This window comes from Tetrao urogallus, assembly GCF_951394365.1.
Source record: "Tetrao urogallus genome assembly, chromosome: 2".
In the NCBI taxonomy this organism is placed as follows: Eukaryota; Metazoa; Chordata; class Aves; order Galliformes; family Phasianidae; genus Tetrao; species Tetrao urogallus.
In genome coordinates, this window is record NC_136814.1 from 21,551,609 (window position 1) to 21,572,249 (window position 20,641).

General features: G+C 43.9%; 1 protein-coding gene across 1 annotated transcript in view; it reads left to right on the forward strand.

Moving 5' to 3' along the window:
- Positions 1–3,019: 3,019 nt before the first annotated feature.
- The window catches only part of LPGAT1 (lysophosphatidylglycerol acyltransferase 1), a gene marked incomplete at its 3' end in the record, with an annotated part of 53,657 nt that continues 36,035 nt past the window's right edge, over positions 3,020–20,641 (forward strand). Inside the window, exon 1 of the mRNA XM_079550741.1 lies at positions 3,020–3,260. Coding sequence (XP_079406867.1) covers positions 3,023–3,260 — 238 coding nt within the window. The 5' untranslated portion in view covers positions 3,020–3,022. The remainder of the gene's footprint in view (positions 3,261–20,641) is intronic.

Here is a 20,641-nt window from a genome sequence, read left to right on the forward strand (position 1 = left end):
GACTGAACAGATATAGTTATGTTCCATCAAAAAAAGATATAAACTTTAGAGAAATGGTCAAAAGGGCCACGAATCAAGTGTTCGTTGTTTTAATCTTTACTTTTTTATCTTTGTAATAACTAGATGACAAACTGTACATAAAGAAAACTCATAATCTCTTAGGGACGATGAGGAATTTGCCTCAAGGAATTAAATTTAAAAGACAAAAAAAAAAAAAAAAACAACAAAAACCCACTCTAACACCTCACCAATAAGCGATTAGTGAAAGTGCTGCACTTCAGCATTTACACTTCACTGCTGTTGAACGTTTTCCTTCGTTTTCTCAGCAGACATGGCACATACATGCACACAGGTGCTGCTTTATGCTGGAAAGGATTTCTCAGAGCCTTAGAGTGTACAACAGGCAGTGTCTTTCCTGGGCTCTGCAAGGGGCATTTCCTGCAGAACACTTCTGAGCACTTGGGCTGTCAATATGAGGGAGGAAATGAAGAGTAGGGCTGGGCCTTTGCTCATTCAGCAAAATGTTAAACCACAGCTTCCTAAGCTTTAGGGCAGCCGCTCTGACAAATAGTGCTTTGTATGCCTGCTTCCTCATCTGCTACTCCTTACTACTGTACAAATCCCCTCATTCACTCGACTTGTGCAAATTCTGCGAAATCCCTCATTTTGAAGCATTTGTATATTTCAGAATATTATTCCAACAAAGCAGAAATTATAATTAATTTCTATATCGGAATAATAAAGACAAGGCTTCATCCTGCTGTTGGGATGTAAAAATCAAAGCATAACTGTAACTATTACCCAACAGTTTTGTTTTCTCTTCCAGAGTTTGGACCAGAATTTTGCAGACGGTAAGTGCAGGTGTATGCCCTGAATTGTTTGTGTGTGGTGGAAGACAAAGCCCAAGTCCTGTTGAAACTGATAATGCTACAGAACAGCTGAAGCTGACTCCATAATGATCACCACATGCTCTGTCAGATGTAACCTAGTAATAAATATAACACCGAAACACTCAGAGATGGAGTCGCTTATGCAAGACTTGTCCTTTTTGTCAAGAAGTCAGCAGTTTTGTTGTGTTTTGCTCACACGGAACACAATGGCGTTACATTATTTGCTTGGTTGTGTTCTAAAATTCCAAAGTGAAATTTATCTGCAACAACATCTTGGTTTTCTCCCTGGCGTGGAGGTTTGGATTTAATTTTGTCGAGGGTGCAGTCATTGCTGAAGTCTCATTGTCTGGGAAACAGCAGCCTAGCAGTGCACATGGAAGGGTTTGTCTGTGAAAGTGATACGATTTCAGTTTAAATATTACTCTGTGAAAGCTTAATTTTTCAGAACAAAAGACTTTCTAGCGTATCTGCTTCTTGAAATATGTTGTGGTTTTTTTTCCATACTCAGAACTGAAGCCAAGTTAAAATCACTTGCAGGAACCATTGGGTTTAAGTATTAGAGCATTTTGGCAAAGCTGAGGAAACTGGGCCTGGTTAGCCTAGAGGGGTGACCGGTGGAAGAGGAGAGGATTTCCTGTCAGACGTTCACAGGGAAGGGATGGGGGCTGCAGCAAGGGCTGCTGCAGTGACGCAGGAGGCTGCACTCCCTCACTGTATGGCTGGGCCGGATGGACTGAGGGCTCCATCTCACCGACTGTGGGCCTGGCACTCCAGAGCTCGTGTCTGTGCCGGACTTCTGTGGGACGGGTCGAGGGAAGAGCCGGAAGAGCTGCTTTATACGAAGCAAGCTCGAGGTAGCTTTGACCATAAAGACAGAAAGCAAAAAGAACCACACTGCGGTCGTCCCGGCCAGGGCTGAGGGCAGTGAGCTAGGAGAGGACGGAGAGACCCGTCACCAGCTGCTACACCATCCCCTCTTTACCACTTGGTAATTAAACCCGCTGCCGAGACCAATCAAACGGCTTTGGCACCGTCTGGGTCGGGGCGCGAGGGGTAGGGACGCACTCGGCCCCTGCGGAGAGAGAGCAGCGCGGCGAGCGTTCCCGCGCGCGTCTGTGTGTGTGCGTGTGTGTGTGTGTGTGTGTGTGTGTGTGTGTGCGCGGGGCCGGGGGGCGGCGCTCCCGCAGCGCCAGCCCCGCTCTCGAGCAGCGGCGGGGCGGTCACGGCGGACACGCAGCGGCGGGGGCGGGGAGCGCGGCCCCAGCAGCCGGCATGCAGCCCCGGCGCCTCGCTCTGCTCGCGGTGGGCACGGAGCAGCGGCAGCAGCAGGAGGCGGCGGCACTGAGGTACGGACGCCCGCCCCCAACAGGTGCAGGGTTCTCCCACGAGTCGGCCCGGAGAGGCCGGGGCTTGGCGCCGCGCAGGGAAGGGAAGAGCCGGGCAGGGGTACCAGGCCCGGCGCGGGAGAACCGCGGTGAACCCGCGCTCTGCGCCTGCCCGCCCGGCTCGCCGCTCCCGTCTCCCCGCCCGCCGGCCCCGCGCTCACGCCGCCCGCCCCTCCGTCTCTCTCTCCCTTCGTCTTCCCGTAGGGAGCCGTAGGGCGAGCGGCGTTCCCCGGCCGGGCCAGCCGCCTCCGGGTCCATGAGCCGCCGCCAGCCGCCGCCCGGGACTGCCGTCGCCGCCGCCGGGCCCAGTTGCCCCAGCCCAGCTGCCCCAGCCCCGCCGTCGCTTCCGCCGCCGCTCCGGAGGTGAGTCCCGAGCCCGGCCCGGCTCCCGTCAGCGTCGCCCGCGGGGCCCGGCTCCTGTCAGCCGCGTCGGGGCGGGAGGAGGCCGACGGCGGCCGCGCCGGCCACCGTGACCTCTGGGGGGAGAAGATGGAGGCCGCTTGGGTCCGCCCGTGCCCCCCGTCGGGCTGCTGGCTTGGAGCCCCGCGAGGAGGGAGGCGAGGGGCCGGGGGGAGCCGGGAGCGGGGCCGCGTGCGATGCTGGGCAGCACCCGCGCCTTTCTGCAGCCGCCCGAGGTGAGTGGCCGGGCGGGCGGGCTCGGCTCTCCTCCCCCGGTCTCCCCGCCCTGCCCACAGCACCGCCCGTCTCTCCTCTCCTCTCCCGCAGGACGGTCCCGCTGTGAAAAGGATGGCTGTGACCTTAGAGCAGGCCCAGCGGGTGGGCTACACCTTCCTGAAAGCACTCCTCAGGTTCGCTTTTATGGTCGCCAATAACCTGGTCGCTATTCCGTCCTACGTCCTGTATTTAATTGTCCTGCAGCCTCTGCGAGTGTTGGATAGCGAGAGCTTCTGGTACATCGAAGGAGTGTTGTTTAAATGGCTGTTAGCTATGGTGGCTTCCTGGGGCTGGTGGGCCGGATACACAGGTAAGCACCTTCTGTTAATTACAGACGTACAGTTGTAAAGCTGTAAATGGGCATTAAGAGACAGACATCTTAGTATGGGGATGTGTAGGGGAATATCTAAATGCAGTGAGTGTAGGGGTGTTTCTCTTCCAGGGGTCTCTCTGGATTGAGATGCTGAGTGTACCTGAAACGTTTTCTTAATCATCAGTACAGATTTATTGTGTGTTAAGCAATAGAGTTTCTCATTCAGTACTTTGTCGTTATATGATTAGAAATACTGCTTTTTTTGCATTGCGTGTCCTCATCGCTTTGGTTTAGTATTATGTAAAAAAGGTACACCTCTTTCAAAGAGTTTTGATTTGTCCTGTGCACATAGCTGACAGAGCCAAACTTCAAGTATGTCCAAACATTCCTTGTTAAGTGCATGCATCTCTAAATCATCTCTGCTTAAAACTGTCAGGACATCAACTATGAAGTTTGGCATGGAGCTCGCCTGCGAAGCGTAGGTCTTCTGGTCTTTCAACAGTGACTGTCTTCTGTGCTGTGTGAGAACGGAGGGAAACAGGGAGCCTTTTGCACAGAACTAGCGATGCGCGGTGCTTCTTGTCTGGCTCCTCATTTACTGTTAGCAGAGCTAATTACAGAACCTGTAGGGGATTTTTTTCCCCTCTGCATGCTTGCTGTATGGTGATGATCAAACTTATTTTCACTTGCTAGTATTCATAGTCCCTTAAGGTGAAGGACTGAACTGTAATACTAAGGAAGGCTCTAGTCTTGTCTTGAGCACACTGATTTTCATCCTGGCTACTGCACTTCCTGCAAGAAAACAGCCGTCAAATCTGCGTGTACTGAGACCCTGGAAGGGACTGAATCTATTGAGTGCAAAACATGAACAGCCCTCTTAAAATTCTTTCCCTCTCTTCTGCCCAGGCTACACCTGCAGGTCTTATCCATATAAACAAGGAAAAAAAGGAATGGCAACACACAGCTCTGGAGTCTAGTCAGACTCCCAGTTAGTCAGGATGTCAGTGTTGTCCCAGACGGAGCCATTTTTGTTAGACTGCAGGAGCTGAAGCTTCTGTGACACTGTGCCTTTTGGTACCCTGTCACGTACCCTTCTGAGATGCGCAAGGTTTCTGTGGATTCTCTAGGTGAGCTTCCAGTTCTTCTTAAGGAGATGGTGGCAGCAGCAAGCTAGGCTCTGGTCTGCTGGGCTAGAACTGTCGCAACGTTGCACTGCTTCAAAACTGCCTTGCCTCGTACAACTCAAGCTTTTCCAGATGTGCTGTTTTGAAAATCTTTTTACGTGTTTATATTTGCTCATTAAAAGAAGTCCACATAGTATTTGCAGTGGCAGGTATGTTTTTGAAAGTCTGCTTATGCCTTTAAGCAAAAAGTCTTTCCGGAAGGACGGACTGACTTTCAAGGTGTTGTGTGCATTATTAATTGGAAATGGGAAAGTTTATGAGCATAACGGTAATGCTAAAGTCATACAGCATACATCCTGGGGTATGCTGCATACGTTGAGTGTGCTAGTTAAAATTCAAGCTGTCATCCCATGGCAATGTGGTTGTCAGTCCTGAAGGCAGTTTCTTTGGGATAGCTCTACTGCTGACTGCAGAACTGTGTGGTTTCTTTTGCCTACTGCTTGGAGAGCGGTCTTAGCATGGTCTGCATATCCTCAAGTCCTCCTGAAGCAGCTGTTGAATGGTGTTGCTGATGTAGCTTGACAATTTGCAAAAATCCTTTGTTGTTTTACAGTCTTGAAATGTCTTAGTGTGCTTGTGTGACGTGTCATTCAGCTACACAGAAGTGTTTCTGGGATGGTCTATGGGTAAGGTGGCTCTTCACTTTTCCCTATAAAGTACAACTTTTGATCTGGAGAGAATTTTAAGCAAACACTATTTCAAATTTCAAAGTCAGTTTGAACATGTTTTCTTATTTGATATGAAGACATCAGTGTGGTTGTTTCTTGGTTTTTTTTTTTGTTTTTTTTTTTACTGAAATAACAAGAATAGCTTGTTTCCTTGTCCTTCCTTTCTTTACCCCTGTCAGCGCTCAGCACCACGAGCAGAACAGACCTGGAAACAATCCCTTTAGAGCTGGTGTCTGAGCCTTACGGTGCTACATTTGAAGGAGACCCTGCACCAGAAGTTTTCTATTTTGAATTCCAAAGTTAAACTGAAGATAGACCTTCATTATATTCCATCTTTGTAAAAGTAAATATAGGATTGTAGGTATACATGGATTCGGCAAGAAGATGAAGGATTTTTCATTTTTTGGGATAGCAGAGTGGTTTAGTGACGTGAATTATTATTCTTATATTTCATCTTGATTTGGGTTAGCCAGCTAAATAAATTTGCCCATCTCTTAATTGATAGTAATGATCTGCTTCATTTGTTTTGAAGGTGTGTTTCTATTTTTATTTTCTGTTCATTTTTTTCTGCTTCCAGTCTTGGGTCATCTGTTGGGTAAGAAGTGATGTTATAACAAGGGACTTCAGCCTGCAAACTAGATTTAGGGCAGGTTGGTTTGCTTTTTTTTTTTTTTTTTTTAATAGCCTCTGTAAGATTGTGTGTAATGTGTGGGAGAGGGCTCAACACCAAATGAAGACAATGTGGTGAGTGTTAGTTTTTTCCTTCTGGGCTTTGCTGCTGTTGCATAACTTGTTGGTATACTTTATTGAGTAAAGCTGGAACAGCTGAGGAAAACTCATGAACTAGGTCTGCCCTTCTCCCACCTCCGCATAACCCTGTGAGTTAGGATCCCAGAGGGTTTGTTATAGAAATTGCGTGATCTGGGTCTACATCAGCAGCTCTGACCTGTTCTTTTTGATTAATGTAGGTGTTCCTGCTTGCACGTGAACTTGATGTTATGTAAAGAGAGACTGTAGAACCGGACAAGCAAAACAGAGAAAGGAATGGGAGCAGAGGTTGTAAAGATCCCTCTTCTTTCCCTCGTCTTTTTGTGTCATATGTCTTCCGAAAGGAAAAATGAGTATCTGTCCATCAAGAATGTTTAGACGTCTAGTGGTGTTATTTCATCAGTTTGCAGAAGGGTGTTCTTACAACTCTTACACACATTTTTTAAGGCTTTTTGTATAAATGTGCAATCCTTGTTGTAGGAGCTGTTCAGTTAGGACACTCGGAATCGGTGTATTAGTGTGTTTGAAAGGCACCTTCGAATAACACTCCTCAGTATTTTCCTGCATTTGTTGGAAGACGCAGTCTAAAAAAAGCAAACTTGAGAGTGCTTGATCCTTTGTGGCAAGTACCTTTTTCTGTACTATAATTTTTCATTTAGCATGCAAATAGAACAAAAGCTGCTAAATAGTGCCACAGATGAGATGGGAGGTAGATGGAGCATATCTGTGGAGGTGAATTTCCAATGACTTCCTGCTCATCTATGAAACTACTTCTATAAACTATCTTCTGCATTTGAACTTCTTCAGGTCAGTGACTATTACTGACTAAAGTTTAATAACCCTGCATCTAATCAGATCTCTAAAAATAGTTAGGGCTGCTAGAAGAGAACCTGGCTTGGCTTAAAAATGCTTAGACATGCTGTTTTGTTCTCTTTTCCTGCTAACTGCAGCAGCTACCATTAGCTTGAGATCCTGACATTTTAATATTCTAATTATAAGCCTCTACACAGTCATCAGTCCAGATAATTGGAATACTGATCTTGTGCTTTGCTCTAAGGTTGTAGGGACCTTAAAGACCTTCCAGTTCCAGCCCCCATGTTGTGGACAGGGACACCTCCATTAGATCAGGTTGGCCCATCCGGTGTGGCCTTGAACACCTCCTGGAGTTGGTGATGGTGAGTGTCCTCCAGAAGCAGCTGCTGTCAGTCCTCCTCTGACATTCAGGAGAAGTGTCCCCTGCAGTCAGTGGGGTTGTGTGCATCTCAGGAGAGGATCCTGTTGTGAGAACTCAGTGCCACTGAGTTCAGCCACTTGCCAGCTCGTGCAGTCTCTCAATCAAGTTGGGCAGGTTGGTGACAGGAAGAGTAATATACCTCTGCTGCTGTGCCGAAAGCACCGTAGTGGTGTGAGGGTGCTTGCTGGTATTGCGGGCAAGGATCTAAACTGATGAAATGGTACTGCCTGTACTGTTCTGCAGCAGTCAGTAGGGACATTTAAGTAGTCTCTGTGAGAATATTGCAGTTCTGTCAAGGGAGGAGAGTTTTTGTTTCCTCATTTCTTGATGTTCTGACAGGAAGAGTAAAATTGTGATTCGGGTTTCTAGTTGTCTTTCCTCTTTTCCACTCAAGTGATCTAAAATTTATTGGCTGACATTTATGTAAGATTAAGTGGTGACCAGTATATCATTTTTTTCAGCAGTCATCCATTTTTTTTCTCTGATTCATAACGTTCTTAGTTTCTCTTTCATCAGTCACCAGACTCAACTCCTTTAATCTTTAAAGAATGAGAATATTTTGGTCTTCTGGAACAGTGATGGGCACAGATGGAGTTGTGATCACACCTCCCTGGCACAGGTGATGTGTGCTGTCTGCACTGCCTGTCATGGCCGGCCAGCCCCTCTCCAACAGGAAGTGCAATGCAAGTTGGGAAACAGCAGATGAGATAAAGTACATTTTTTTGCACCAAATAGGGCGTGGGGTGTTATTTCAGGAGATGCATCTGCATGCTTTTCCCTGCCATTGTTTCCTACCCTGCTTTGTTGCTGCAGGATGATTTTTAATTGACAGTATTTGGGTTTGGGAATGGTCACTGCTGTGAGGCGTAGGAAAGCAAATGCACACGTATTTCTGAGGACAAGCAGTGTGTAAAACGAAGAAAGAAGATTGTTCTTGTTTGAATGTGCGAACGTACCTGATGTGACTTTCAGGTTTGGATAGTGACACACCAGGAAGAGGCTGTATTCCTCTGTATTGAGTTTCTTGGTGATTCCTGACTTGAGCGCAGCTTTCTCTGATAGAGATGTACGTAACTTTTGCGTAGGTTAGGCTGAGATCGAGCTGGGAAATGTGAATTTATTTTGTAAGAGGAAGTTTATATGCAGCTTGTGAGCTGCCTTGATAAGAAGAGGTCAGAGTTGAACGAGTTAGGGACATTGGAACTGCTTCTGCCGCGGCCTCAGAGCAAAGGCTTATTGTGTCATTGCGTAAGATGCACTGGGGAGTACAGTGAACTCACTGTCTGCTTTGTGCAAGTGAGGTCTGTGTTTGTGAAGGCTTCTTACAGTGACCCTGGACCTATTTTAATCATATGTAAAATCACCAGGAAATTCCCCTCTCTCACTTTTGGTACAGGCTTCACCGTAGTTCTTTCTTTCATGTAGTGTCAGCAATGTGTCAAAAGCAGCAAAGCTTCTCTCTCTTTTTCCTGTTGTATCACTTAGCTATAAAGGGTCATTCCAAAAGATTAGCTATAGAAATGCTCTCTAAGTTTTATTTTTAGAAAGCTCCTGCCTTCTGGCGCAGCACTTAGAGTAAAAGCACACACCGTTTTTTTTCGCCTGTGATATTTCTGTTGTTTGTTGCCATTCGCTTCTTTTTCAGTGTGGGTTAGTGTCTGCTCCTGTGTTTCACCTGATCTGGATAAAACAAGATGTTGTGAGCGTAACAAGTTGTTATGTCTGCCTAAGGTTAGTAAGCATGACATTACGAAGGAGAACTTTTACTGAAAGATGTGAAGGGGAAGCTCTTTACTCTTAGCTCCAGGAATGCCCGTGGAACGCTTCTCAACCAGCGTTGTATTCCTGCTTATGGCCAGGTTTTCTATTTTTAGGATATGTCTTCATCTCTTCTGCTTCTTCTAGGCATGACATTGTTTTTAATGTATCTATGCATGCTAGTCATCTTACTCCCCCTAGCATTGCTGGTTAAGTGCCTGGAAGGGTATGACTAAATACCTGAGAGATGTCTCTGTGCCTTTTCTTGTTCTTTTTCTTGATGGTAGGTAGGCTGTTAGAAACCACATGAAGTTACTGTGGGAACGGTTATTCCAGCTCCGATCTGGAGGTAGAATAGAATCTTAGGGAGTCAAACCCTTTATGCATCAATTCTTTGCGTTTGAAGGAGGAAATTTTTTTCCCCACTTAAGCAGTGTGATTGAGTCCATACTAGAACATATCATAAATGACACCTTGACATCAGAGATGCAATTGCTTATTCTCATATGTATTTAATTTGACTGTTTTAAAGCACAAGAATCTCAGAACTTTTCAAGAAAACTAGAGACAACACTGAATGTTTAATGTGAATAAAGGATACTTTTCTCTGACAACTTGTTCTGATAAATTACTTTTTTTTTTAATTCCACTCAAACAAATGAAATCTATCAATTTCTCTGTTGGGTGTGTGTGAGAAGCAAGGAAGTCTTGACATGGGTTAGTTTGGCAAGGTCTTAAGCAGCTGAAAACACAACCTCGAAAATAGAAGAGTTGTACAACCTTAGTGAGCATGGGCAGTTAGGAAAATCTTTATGGGGTATAAGTTTAGTGGTGTAACTTTCCAGCATGAACTGAGCCAAAATACAACTCCCAAGATATGTAATCTGCCTGTGTTTATTACAGTGAGTATAAACTAATGCTTAAGATGACATGTCAAACGCAGGATTGTGTAGGCATGTAATTGCACTGCTGTTGCAGTTGCCTCACTTGAGATAATAGTCCAGCCATTCGTGTATGCAATTAGTGAAATAAGTAAGGCCAATACGTTTGCATTCCTAAAAGTGGTCTGTGGCACTGGTGATGGATTTTGTGTGCAAGGATGTATTTTGATTCTTTTCCCCATACAAGCTTTTCAAGCAGGGAGTGCCCCAGCAAAGCCTGGTCCCAGCTTTCAGTTTCATGCTCACACCACCACTTCAGTATTGCCAAATATTTTAAGCATTGTGTGATCTTTATCACAGCCCTGATTCACACTAAAAGCTACCTGCTGCCTTTTTTGCTGTAGTATTTGGACACATTGGGCTGCAATATGTGATTAAAATGGCGTTGAAGTAGACTTCTTCACTTTCTTCTTCTGTCAAGTGGTTATTGTTATTTAGACTGTCCAAGTGCCTTCTGCAGAGTTTCTTCAGAGAAGAAAATGAAGCATAGAGTTAGAGTGAGGAGCTATCGTGAACTGAAGACTGCTTGGTTAGGGAATAAAAAGGCCAGTGTTCATTTTAATGAAAGGTTAGCAGTGGGGTTCCTCGTGAGTTTTGTATACTTGGCTGTTGGAGTTTGTGAGCTGCAGAAAGGACTGTAAAGAACTTTGGATGTAGTTAAGCTATGTGAATGGCCAACAAATTGCAGAAGTTGTTTGGTGTTGAACAGTCCAAAGTAATGAACATTTCAGGAAAGCAGCAGCATAAGGAAGAGATCAGTGTAACGATGGAGAGCTTAGAGAAACTTTTGGCTCAGTGCACACTGTGTAATTAAAGTATGTGAAGAACAAGGAGAGTAATGAAAATATCAGCTTCGCTCTTTGCTGTTCTTGTCTCGGATATTTTAAAGCTATTTGAGAATTAAGAAGGGGGCTCCAAGAGGGTCAAGCATTTCATTAATGGAAGCTGAAATCAAATCAGAGAATTCCATTCACCACTAAACTTGAATTGAACAACTTAATGATTCTGTTTCCTGTGCAGAGCAGAGCAGAAGTGCAATCTCTTCACTTCTGTGTGAAGAAGGGGATTTTTTGATACCATTAGAAACTAACAAATTTAAATCTTTTAAGATTTAGTAAGGCAGCAGTGCCTGATTTTTTAATTTTTTATTTCCTTAAATATTTTCATTATGTTTTTTCACAAATACTTTACTGTGCAGGTTAAGTAGTGTCAGTGGTATTAGTTCTCAAGTCATGCAGCATAATCTCAAAATCTTTTGTTTAAAAGTTATAGTTTTAAAGGGCAAAGTATTGTACCTGTTTTATGAGTCTTAACTGTTTAAGCTAGTTTAGGGTGGCACTTCAATACTGCAATTTAAAGAAGGGGCAGAGGAAAGATTAGTGGCTTTATTATTGCTTCTCACTCAGAACTAAAACCAGGATTTTAGGCGAGCAAGGGGCAGTGCTGCTGCTGTTTGAGAGGATGTGGGCACTAGAGAGTTGAATCAGTAGGAGGACAGTGATATGAGTGTTTATGGATGTGGGTTTTTGGCGGTGAAAGGGAGGATCTTGTCTTGGTGTGGGTTTTTTTTCTTTTTTTTTTTAATTTAGTTTCACTTGTTTTCTAGCAGCCCAAGATCCCAAGGGTGCACAGTGAAAGTCTATAGTGTCTGTGCTTGCTTACCAGATTGGGGGGAAAAATGACAACGCTGAGAAACATACTTTTGGTTAATTTAAACATCAATTGTGTTTGTGTGGTGCTTGGAGTGGGCCACTGAACGCCTTTTTAAGGTAATCTGGATACCTGTATAATTTATCATACATGTCGATAAGCATGACGGTATTTTTAGTATAGCTGCCTTGTGGGATGGATGAGGCTCCTTGTTTAACAGTTCTTCTTTCTGTCAGCCGTCCCACGCTTCTGATTTGCCTACTCACGAGTTTCTCTACAGCTGACCAGATGGTTCAGATTTCAGAGAGGACGATGTTCTGGGAGTTTGGGGGGAAACTCGCAGATGAGCTGAGAAGAGAGGCCTGAGTTAGTGTCTCAGCTGGAGACAGGGTAAGCAGAATTTGGCCATTGTATGTCTCATTGGACGTCTGCTGCACCACCAATGCACAAAGGAGGGAGGTTCCGCGTTTGTTGCACTGCTGGCACTATCTTGTCCAGCATGTTGAAGAGAAGAAGGTTAGACAGCAAATGTTTGGGAAACCTGGCTTTGTTAATTTTGCAGCTTCCAGACTAATTGGGTAGTCTGGCAGTGGCAGACAGAAAGCAGCGTCCTTTCCTTTGGGAGATGTTTAGTTCACCTTGGTTATCACAGCCTTTTAAATCTGAAAGGTATGCAGAGACAGCTGTCCAGTCTTAACATCAGGAAAAAGGATATGGTAGAAAAAAGAACTTAAAGTATTGGGGTTTAAGACTTTCCACTCATCTTTCCACAATAAAAAATGAGTTGGCATTGCGCCCTGAAAAGAGAACCTGAAGGATGGTAACGTAACTACAGCTCTGGGGGCAGAGCAGTGGTGCTCAGGTGGCTGTGGACAGGGCAGAACCAAAGAGAAGTCAGTGACAAATCTGACCCAGAGGCACTTGGAAACGTGAGGTTTGAGGTGTATTTGCAGAGACCTGGAAGAGAGCAGCGATGAAGGTGGTGAGCAGTGATCATCTGTCCAGTAGGGTTCTGTGCCATTGAGCAGCTGCGTGTAAGCATTGCATTACTGAGGTGGCCACTTGAAATGTGTACCTGTCTGGTCTATTTTGAATGCTTGAAGTATATATATAGATGGCCCGGCAATATTCCAGCTCTGATGGCTGCCAGTTTCCTTTTCAAATGCATTCTTTTCATTTGGATAATGTACCCATTTTTATTTCCTGCGCTTACCTCTGGCATAAAATTCAGTTTCTGTTCCTCCTAGCAACGGCTTTACTTGGAAACAAACATAACCATAGACTGCCTATCTGCTGATACTCCATGAAGGAACCTGTGAAGTTTAGTTTATGTTTGTTAAAATGTTTTCAGATGAAGGTATAGTTAATATTAATGTCTGTTAAGCCTCTTCCGCACATTGGATTACATGAAAACTAATGGGGGAGTATTTTTGGTATTTGAGACTCTTCTATTTATATCACCAAACCTAATACTGCAGTCTTCTAACCTAATAATCTACAGATGGAATGTTACATCAGCAGAGTCTTTATCCAGATAGTTCTGTTCTCTTTGGTATATTTAGATGATCAGCTGATGTCCACCTCGGGCTTCTGAAGTTTAACAAGATTTTTATAGGTTAAAGAAATGCTTTTGTGAGAGAAAATATTGAAACACTTTTTTTGTTCTTCTTCTTTCCCCTTTACTGCAAATATTACAAACGTTTAAACAGCCTTCTGAAACTTAAAAGCTAAATTGCAGTGCTGAGTTCATTTAACCACGGGTGGTGTCACAGTGCGTCACCACAGGAAGGCTAATTTGGGTGGCTGCTGTGGCAAAGAACAAACTATTACAGGTAGTGTGCTCCTTCCTTTTTCTGCCCCGTTGCTGCCCCTATGATGCTTTGCCAAAACATTGTCTGACTGCTTGCTAGTTTTGTTTCGAGGCAGGGTTTCTTTGACCAGATGTCGGAGAGTTCAGATAAGTAGATAAGTGGATAAGTAGAATGTGATGTTTGAACGTATTAACCAAAATTGCTCTGTGCTTGTGTTAGATTTTTATGGTCCAAACACTTATTTTTGCCCACTTCTCTTTTTGTGTGGGGAAGGAATGATTTGTAAGAATTCCTACATGTGCTTCCTGAGTAAGCAGAGATGCTTGTAACTTTCAACACATTGCGTATAATGTACTTACAGTGTTTGTTGATATCAACAGCCTCAGGAGTATTCACATTAATCATTTAATTGTAAAATAGAATTTTGACATGTTCATTTGCATTTATAGCTCATTTTCTGTATTTGAAATAGAGACGTGTGTTTCCACAGTCTCTTTCACAGCCCTGTTGTTTGGTCCCTTTACTGGTGCCCTCTGGAGAAACCACTCTCCAGCAAAACTGTATTTTTAATTGATGTATATGGTAGTCCATTCTCTCTTTTTCTGCCCCCAGCATTTTTCTGTGGTCATTTTTTAGCTCTTAGGAAAACTTGTTGATCTGAGAGATGTGGACTTGTTATTTCTTTACTTGGGGAAGAGAGGAAGAGAAGCCTCGGTGACCAGCACTGCAGCAGCTTCACAGCTGGGACCTGGGTGTTGCATAGAGAAGCATCCTGAGTGCTGTGCTAACAGGGCTGTGTGCTGAGTGTGGGGGTTAGGTCTTAGAGCCAGCCAGTAAGAGTGTTTGAATGAATTGGAGTCCATTAAAAGTACTGCAGAAACTCTTGGTAGCGCTCATCTGCAAATCCAAGATGTTTTTTGCAGCAGTGAGCAGATGTAAGAGTATTATTTGTTCTGTAATAGTAGCACGTGCCAGACAACTAACTGTATTTTTTCAAATTAGGAACAGTAAACTTTCTTTTGCTGCTTCGAGGTACATCAGCAAGAGTGAGTGAGAATGCGTTTCCTCCTAATCTCACATCTTGTGGGACAGCCTGTGCGTGACTTGAAAGGTGTCACCTCTGATTTTCTGATAATAAACAGACTTCTGTTTACCTGAAATGTGGTTACACACTTTTAATAGTGTTTTAATAGCAGAACTTCCATAGACGTTAAACTGAATATAGGAATATGCCATTGTGTTAATCTGCATCTTTAACTTCTTATTGTTTTATAATTAATTTACTTGGATTATGTTTGTGGTAACAAAACATCATTTTTCCTCCAGCCTTTGTAAGCTCTATTATTTGAAAAAAAAAATGAAGATGATGTTTTAGAAGCCCAAAGGGAAATGTTTGTAGTTCTGTTCATGTTCTGACTTTGTTGTTTTTAAGGCTGTTGTGGCATGTGTGAGAAGCTGAATAAAGCCCATGGAAGGCCAATAATGAAAGCATTTAAGGCTTCCATTAGAAGGTTTGTGCTTGCGCTTCCTTCCATCTGTAACCATTTATTTCTTGGTTCTTTGCATGCCTTTCATTGTTAAGTTTGGCCCACCATGCTGCAACTTGAAAACGTCCAATGACTTGGTTCTGCTTTGTAGCATGGCAAGCTTAGCCCATTTTAACAGCTGGGGGTTGGCACAAAGGTATGTGGAGAACAAGAGGGTAACGCTGCAGCTGCTTGATTAGTACCCAGCTTTACGTTTTGTGGATATTGAGTTTTTGATTATGCTATTTCTGCAATCTCAATATACATTGTGTGAATGTATATGTCTGTTCCCATGATTGTTCAGGCACTCAGTAGCTGTCCTTTTTCTGGCTGGAATTGACTGAATTGAGAAGTTTTAACTGGTCAGCGCCCTCCAAGTGGAGACAAGCTCCTCAGTTCTGAGGTCACTGTAGGGAGACAGTAAATAAAGGCACAGAATGGCCTCTTGCCCCTCCCACATGGGCCACATAACAGAGATAATCTAAAAAGTATTGTTTCTTTGAGTGCATTCGGTGAGATTTTTTTATTCTGTATTTAAGTTGTGCTGGAAAAGGTCAGTTGTATAACAGGAAGCATCAACAGCATTTTCTAATAATTTGAAATCACAGACTGATTTGGGTTGGGAGGGACCTCAAAACCCACACAGTCCCAACCCCAGCTGTGGTCAGGGCTGCCCCCCCAGCTCAGCTGCTCAGGGTCCCATCCAACCTGGCCTTGAGCACCTGCAGGGATGGGGCACCACAGCTTTAATATGAGCACACTGGAATACTGTGCTTTATCGATTTCTTATGAGAAAGTGCTCTCCCTCCTTGTACAGTCCAGCAGCAGTTTTCTATGTTCTGCGTGCCTCTTACCTGAAAGAAGCTCTCATAGTGCTCTGAAAAATTGATAGTCCCAAAAATATCCAGTAATTTAGAACTTGCATTTAAAAATGGAAATGTCTTCCACAAAGGGAAGACATTGCTAGTTAGCATCTCCAGGACCATGAGAAACAAAGAATACTTGATTAAACCTGCTGGTGACATTCATCTTCTTACCTGTTTCTTGTTTATTTACAGCCACTGGGCTCTGCTATTGCTCTTTTTTAAGTCCTGAAACAGAATTGCATTTTTGCCCAATCACTTTCTTGAAGGCTGCTTCAGTCTTGTGGGCACCTTTTTTCTTTCAGAATGGAATCTTTGTCCATTTTTCTGGACTGCGTATTGCAGATTCCTCATAGGTTGAGGCACACAAGTCTGTGTAAGCAGTCACACAGCTGTGTGGAAGTGATGGGAGTGCTGTGGTCCTGTAGGAAGGCATGTTGGTTGTTTGCTCCAGGCAGCTGGCACTAGACCAGCTAGTTTGCTTGTTGCATTTCTCTTGTTTTTCTTGATCAAGGTCCTCAAATTTAACAGCTGAGGCTGCAAAGCAGGTTTCAGCCACTCCCCCTGCTTTGAAAGGGGCATTTTCCTCTCTGGAGGAAACAGGAGTAATTTTTCACAAGTCATTTGCTTTGCATAGACCATTGCCCTAAAGGCATTTTTCACACCGTTGGTTTGGGTTTACTGATGCTTGGTGTTGGTTACACAATCTGAGAAGTATCCTCTTAGGGCTGTGAACGTTGGTGTGTTCTCTGGTCAATGTCTGCCATGAAACCCGACTACGGAGGCGCGCTCTAGTCCTTTGTGGATTAGGTTTTCTAGGGAGTGCTGTTGACTTGCTGTACTTTTTGAGTGTCCTTACCAGTTGATGGAAATGAATTGACTTATGAATGACTCTCTTCTGGCCTCACAGGGAATTTCACATCTGGGAAGACAAGCAGCAGCGTCAAATTAGTAATGCATACCGTTGCCAGTGACTCAAAAGGAAACAGTAGTAATAGTACTGTAGTCTGTGATAATGCCCCCGGGTGGAATCTGCCGTGTAGGCAGATGACTCTGCTGGAAGACAGCTCAGGTTATTGTTAGATGTGGCAGCTGAGTGGTGTCTGAGGTGTGCTTTCTTAAGAGCTCTCTTAGAAAATATATTCCTTATTTTCTAAACATTTGTTTTCCCCAAATTCAAAACCTGCTAGCAAATCAAACAGCTGTCACCCCATCCCTGCCCAAACAGTGGTTCTGCAGAGTGGGAAGCTGCATGTTTTTGGCACGTTCTGAAGCATTAAAATACAGAACACCATGCTTGCTGTGGTCTAAAGACCACAACATTTCTAACAAGGGTTTTTTTGTTTGTTTTTACTTTGTTTTAAAGCAACTCATCCATTTAGAGGCAACTTGGGTGGCTCGTCCAGGTTATGCTCTGTGCTTTGGGCTGAAGGAAACTTGCCTGGCAGCTCTTCCAGCCTAGCAGACCACAGATCCACGAGGGTTGGTTTGGGTCCAGCTGTTGTTGCTTCTCCTGATATCTCTGATTGAGTTTTCCTGCCCCCTCTGCTTACATTTTTTTATGACCAGCACAGATACTTCTATGATCTTGTGGTGGCTTTGTTTTGCTTCTCAAGTATTAGAGCAGCTTGCTAGTAGGGAAAACAGCAAATCTTGGAACAGAGGATATGGAAAATAATGGAGGCCCTCCCATTTTATAGTGCAGAAGGAGGTGTGCAAGCCTTCTTGTTTACTTGTTACTACTCCAGTCTTTAAGTTTTGCATTTAAGTAGGTGGCCGATTGCTGAATGTTAAGTAGTAATTTGAATGTTTTGGTGTTGGAGTAACCAAAAGTTGCTTAAATTGGATGTAACTGCCCACATGCTTGGTATTTGATGTCAGACAAAACAGTCTCAATAGAGTAGTTTACTCTGCTGTATTTGCTCTTATAGATAAAGATACAGATGAAAATCTGAAGTTCGCTATATCTTTGCCTAAATATCTCAAGACTTTCTAACAGGGATACAATGGCTGGATTCACATTTTTTGCCAGGCTCTTACGATCCCAGGTTAATCATATTCTGCATCTTACATAATTAAGGACTGAATTATTCTGCACATGTGTTTACATCTTTGCTGCAATTCTGCAGCAGTAAGACAGGAAAACCCTGCTCACTTTTATTTAAACATGCCTTGTGACTGTAAAGGCTATTCCTTTTCATGCCACAGGATAAAGTGGTAAGGTCTATTGTAGCTGTTGGTAACTGATATGAAAGAATTCTGTTAATTGTTTGGGTTTTTTCCCTCCTGGTATGAGATTGTAGCTTACAGAGTTGTTTAGGTTGGAATGGCCTCTGAGGATTTTGTAGCCAAACCCCCTGCCTAAAGCATGGCAAGCAAGAGCAGGTTGCCAGCTCCATGTCCACTCAGATTTTGAACAGCTTCAAAGATGGAGACTTCACAACCTCACTGGGCAAACTATGTCAGTGTCAGAGTTCATCCTCACAGTGAGAAAGTTGTTCTTGTGTTGAAGTGGGATTTCCTGTATTCTGGTTTGTGCCTGTTGCCTCTCATCTAACTACTGGATACCACAGGAAGCAGACTGGCTAAGTCTTCATTACTTTGCTTCCTGCCCCCCCATCAGGTTTTTATAAATGGATAAGACAACACTCCTTGAGCCTTCTCCCCTCCAGGCTGAACAGTCCCACTTCCTTCAGCTGCTTCTTCGAAAGATGCTCCAGTCCTTCAGCAACTTCAGCAACTTCAGCAACTTCAGTGGCCCTTTGCTGGACTCTCTCCTTACCCAGGGCTCCAGGAGCAGCCTCCCCAGTGCTGAGTGGAGGGGAAGGATGATGCTTCCTGCACCTGCTGGCAGTGCTCTTCTGAATGCTGTCCAGGACCCCAGGGGCTTTTTCTGCCAATCTGTTCCCCAGGTACAGGACTTGCCTCTACCCCTCACTGACCTTGGTGAGTTTCCTGTGAATTCACTTCTTCAGCCTGCTCAGATCCCTGTGAGCAGCAGCAGTAGAGCATTCCAGTACCTCTGACCAGCTCTGTGCTGGCTGCAGACGTGTAGCAGTTGTGCAGGGGGTGCACTCTGTACCATCATTCAGGTTGCACGTGAAAATGTGAAGCTGGACTTTGGGCTGTGAAGAGGATGATCTTGTCTCCAACAGCTTTCCATCTTAAAACTCAAGTGTCAGCATACTGACCTTCAGGCTGTCATATGCCCTTTTTGTGTTGTAAATTAAACTTTCCCTTTCCTCCTCTTTTTTAAATTTCTAATTCTTTTCTGATTGTATGCAAAGAGGAACCCACCTCACTTTTTCTAACTAGAATCCAGGAGGGAACAAGTTCCCCAGCTCAGACGTGGAAATTTTCATAAAGATATCCTGAACGTAAGGAATTGACCGCGGTGTTTCTATTCTTGTCTGCACTCTGGGGTTGGATGATGCAAAGTGCAAACTGGTAGCAAATCTTGTGTGTTTTGATGGCTGTGGTTTCAAATCATCACTGTCTTCCTAGGGAGCAGGAGAACATGAGTGGACAAAAATTTTTCAGAGTAATTTTTTTCGTATGAGCAGTCTTGTGGCCTTGTGACCTTCAGCAGATTTCTTTCTTGCCATGTCATGGTGAGCTGAAAATTATGGCTCTGATTTGTTTAAGAACTTAACAGAGATTCCCCCTATTCACAGTCTCTTTAGTGCTTGTGCTACTTAAGTGTTTACTTGCGTCTGTCATCACAGTGTTGTGGCTTTTTGACCCTCCTCAAATGTTCAGAGGCTTTTAGCCAGCAAAAGTCTTTAGCTCATCTATGATTCTCCTTTTGCTTTGTATAATCTGAAAGGCAGCGCTATGAACTGTATGCCTTCAGTAATGTTGGAAATCCACGTTTTTAAACACGGATTGATGAAATTTCTTTCCACGATGTAACTAGGAGTGACCAAAATGGTGCTTTAAATACAAAGTGAAGCGATAACGGTCTGTCTGAAGTGTGCTTATTGTTGGTTCAGATTCTTCTAAGACCTTGGAGGCAGTATGTTTCTATCTAGATCATGTTTTGTGTGATTTGAAATTTCTTGCAATTTTTTTTCTTCAATATTTAAGTCTGTTTGATTTTTTTTCTTTTTTGATGGGTCCAAATAACCTTTCCTTGTTCTGGTGTTTCATTTCTTGCATTAAAAATTGAAGAATTATTCTTCAAAGGCAACAAAAAACTTGAAACGGTGCCCTGTTGTTTTGTCTCTCCTTCTAGGCTTCAAACAAACAGCATTTCTGTCCATTACAACATCTGCAATATGTTAGGTATTAGAGCTTCAGGATATTATATTAGTTCACAAATGCATTGATGTTCCTCTGGGTAGTTAATGCTTAATGTATTTTATCTGTCACTGGGGAGGAACGCGCTGTACAGCTTGCTCTGTCTGCAAATGGTCTGACTCATGAGTTCGAGGTACTTCAAAAGGATTTCAGCACTCCATCCCATTCTTCAGTTTTGGAGTTGCTATTCTAATAATAGAAGCAGCAAAGCAGACAGTGGAATTGCTTCTTGTCTGCTGCAGTTTATTACCAGCCTAGTCACGAAAACAGCATAACGGCAGCGTTCACATTGCGCAGGGAAATGTGGGTGGTGAGGATGTGAGCACTGCCTGTCTTGTACCACTGGTTGGAAGCAGTAACCACTATAAATGAACAGGGTTTGAGTTTGCGTGGTCAGAAAAGGCGAGTAGTAAGGCTTGGGTGTCTCTGGAAATCAAGCAGAGCTGTGGGAGTGGCGTGAAGTAGCTATTGGAGTCCTGCAGAAAATATCAAGGGTATGTTCCATGAAAAATGCACCTTGTGAGGCATGTAAGTTGTATTGGAATTATGCCTTCGGTGGCTGTAGTCAGCATTGATTTTCTGTCCTGATGAAATTTAACTTGATAAGTTTTTGTATCATATAAACTGGCTGCATGGCATAATTCTGATCAGAAGCTCTTGAAGTGATGTTGTCTGT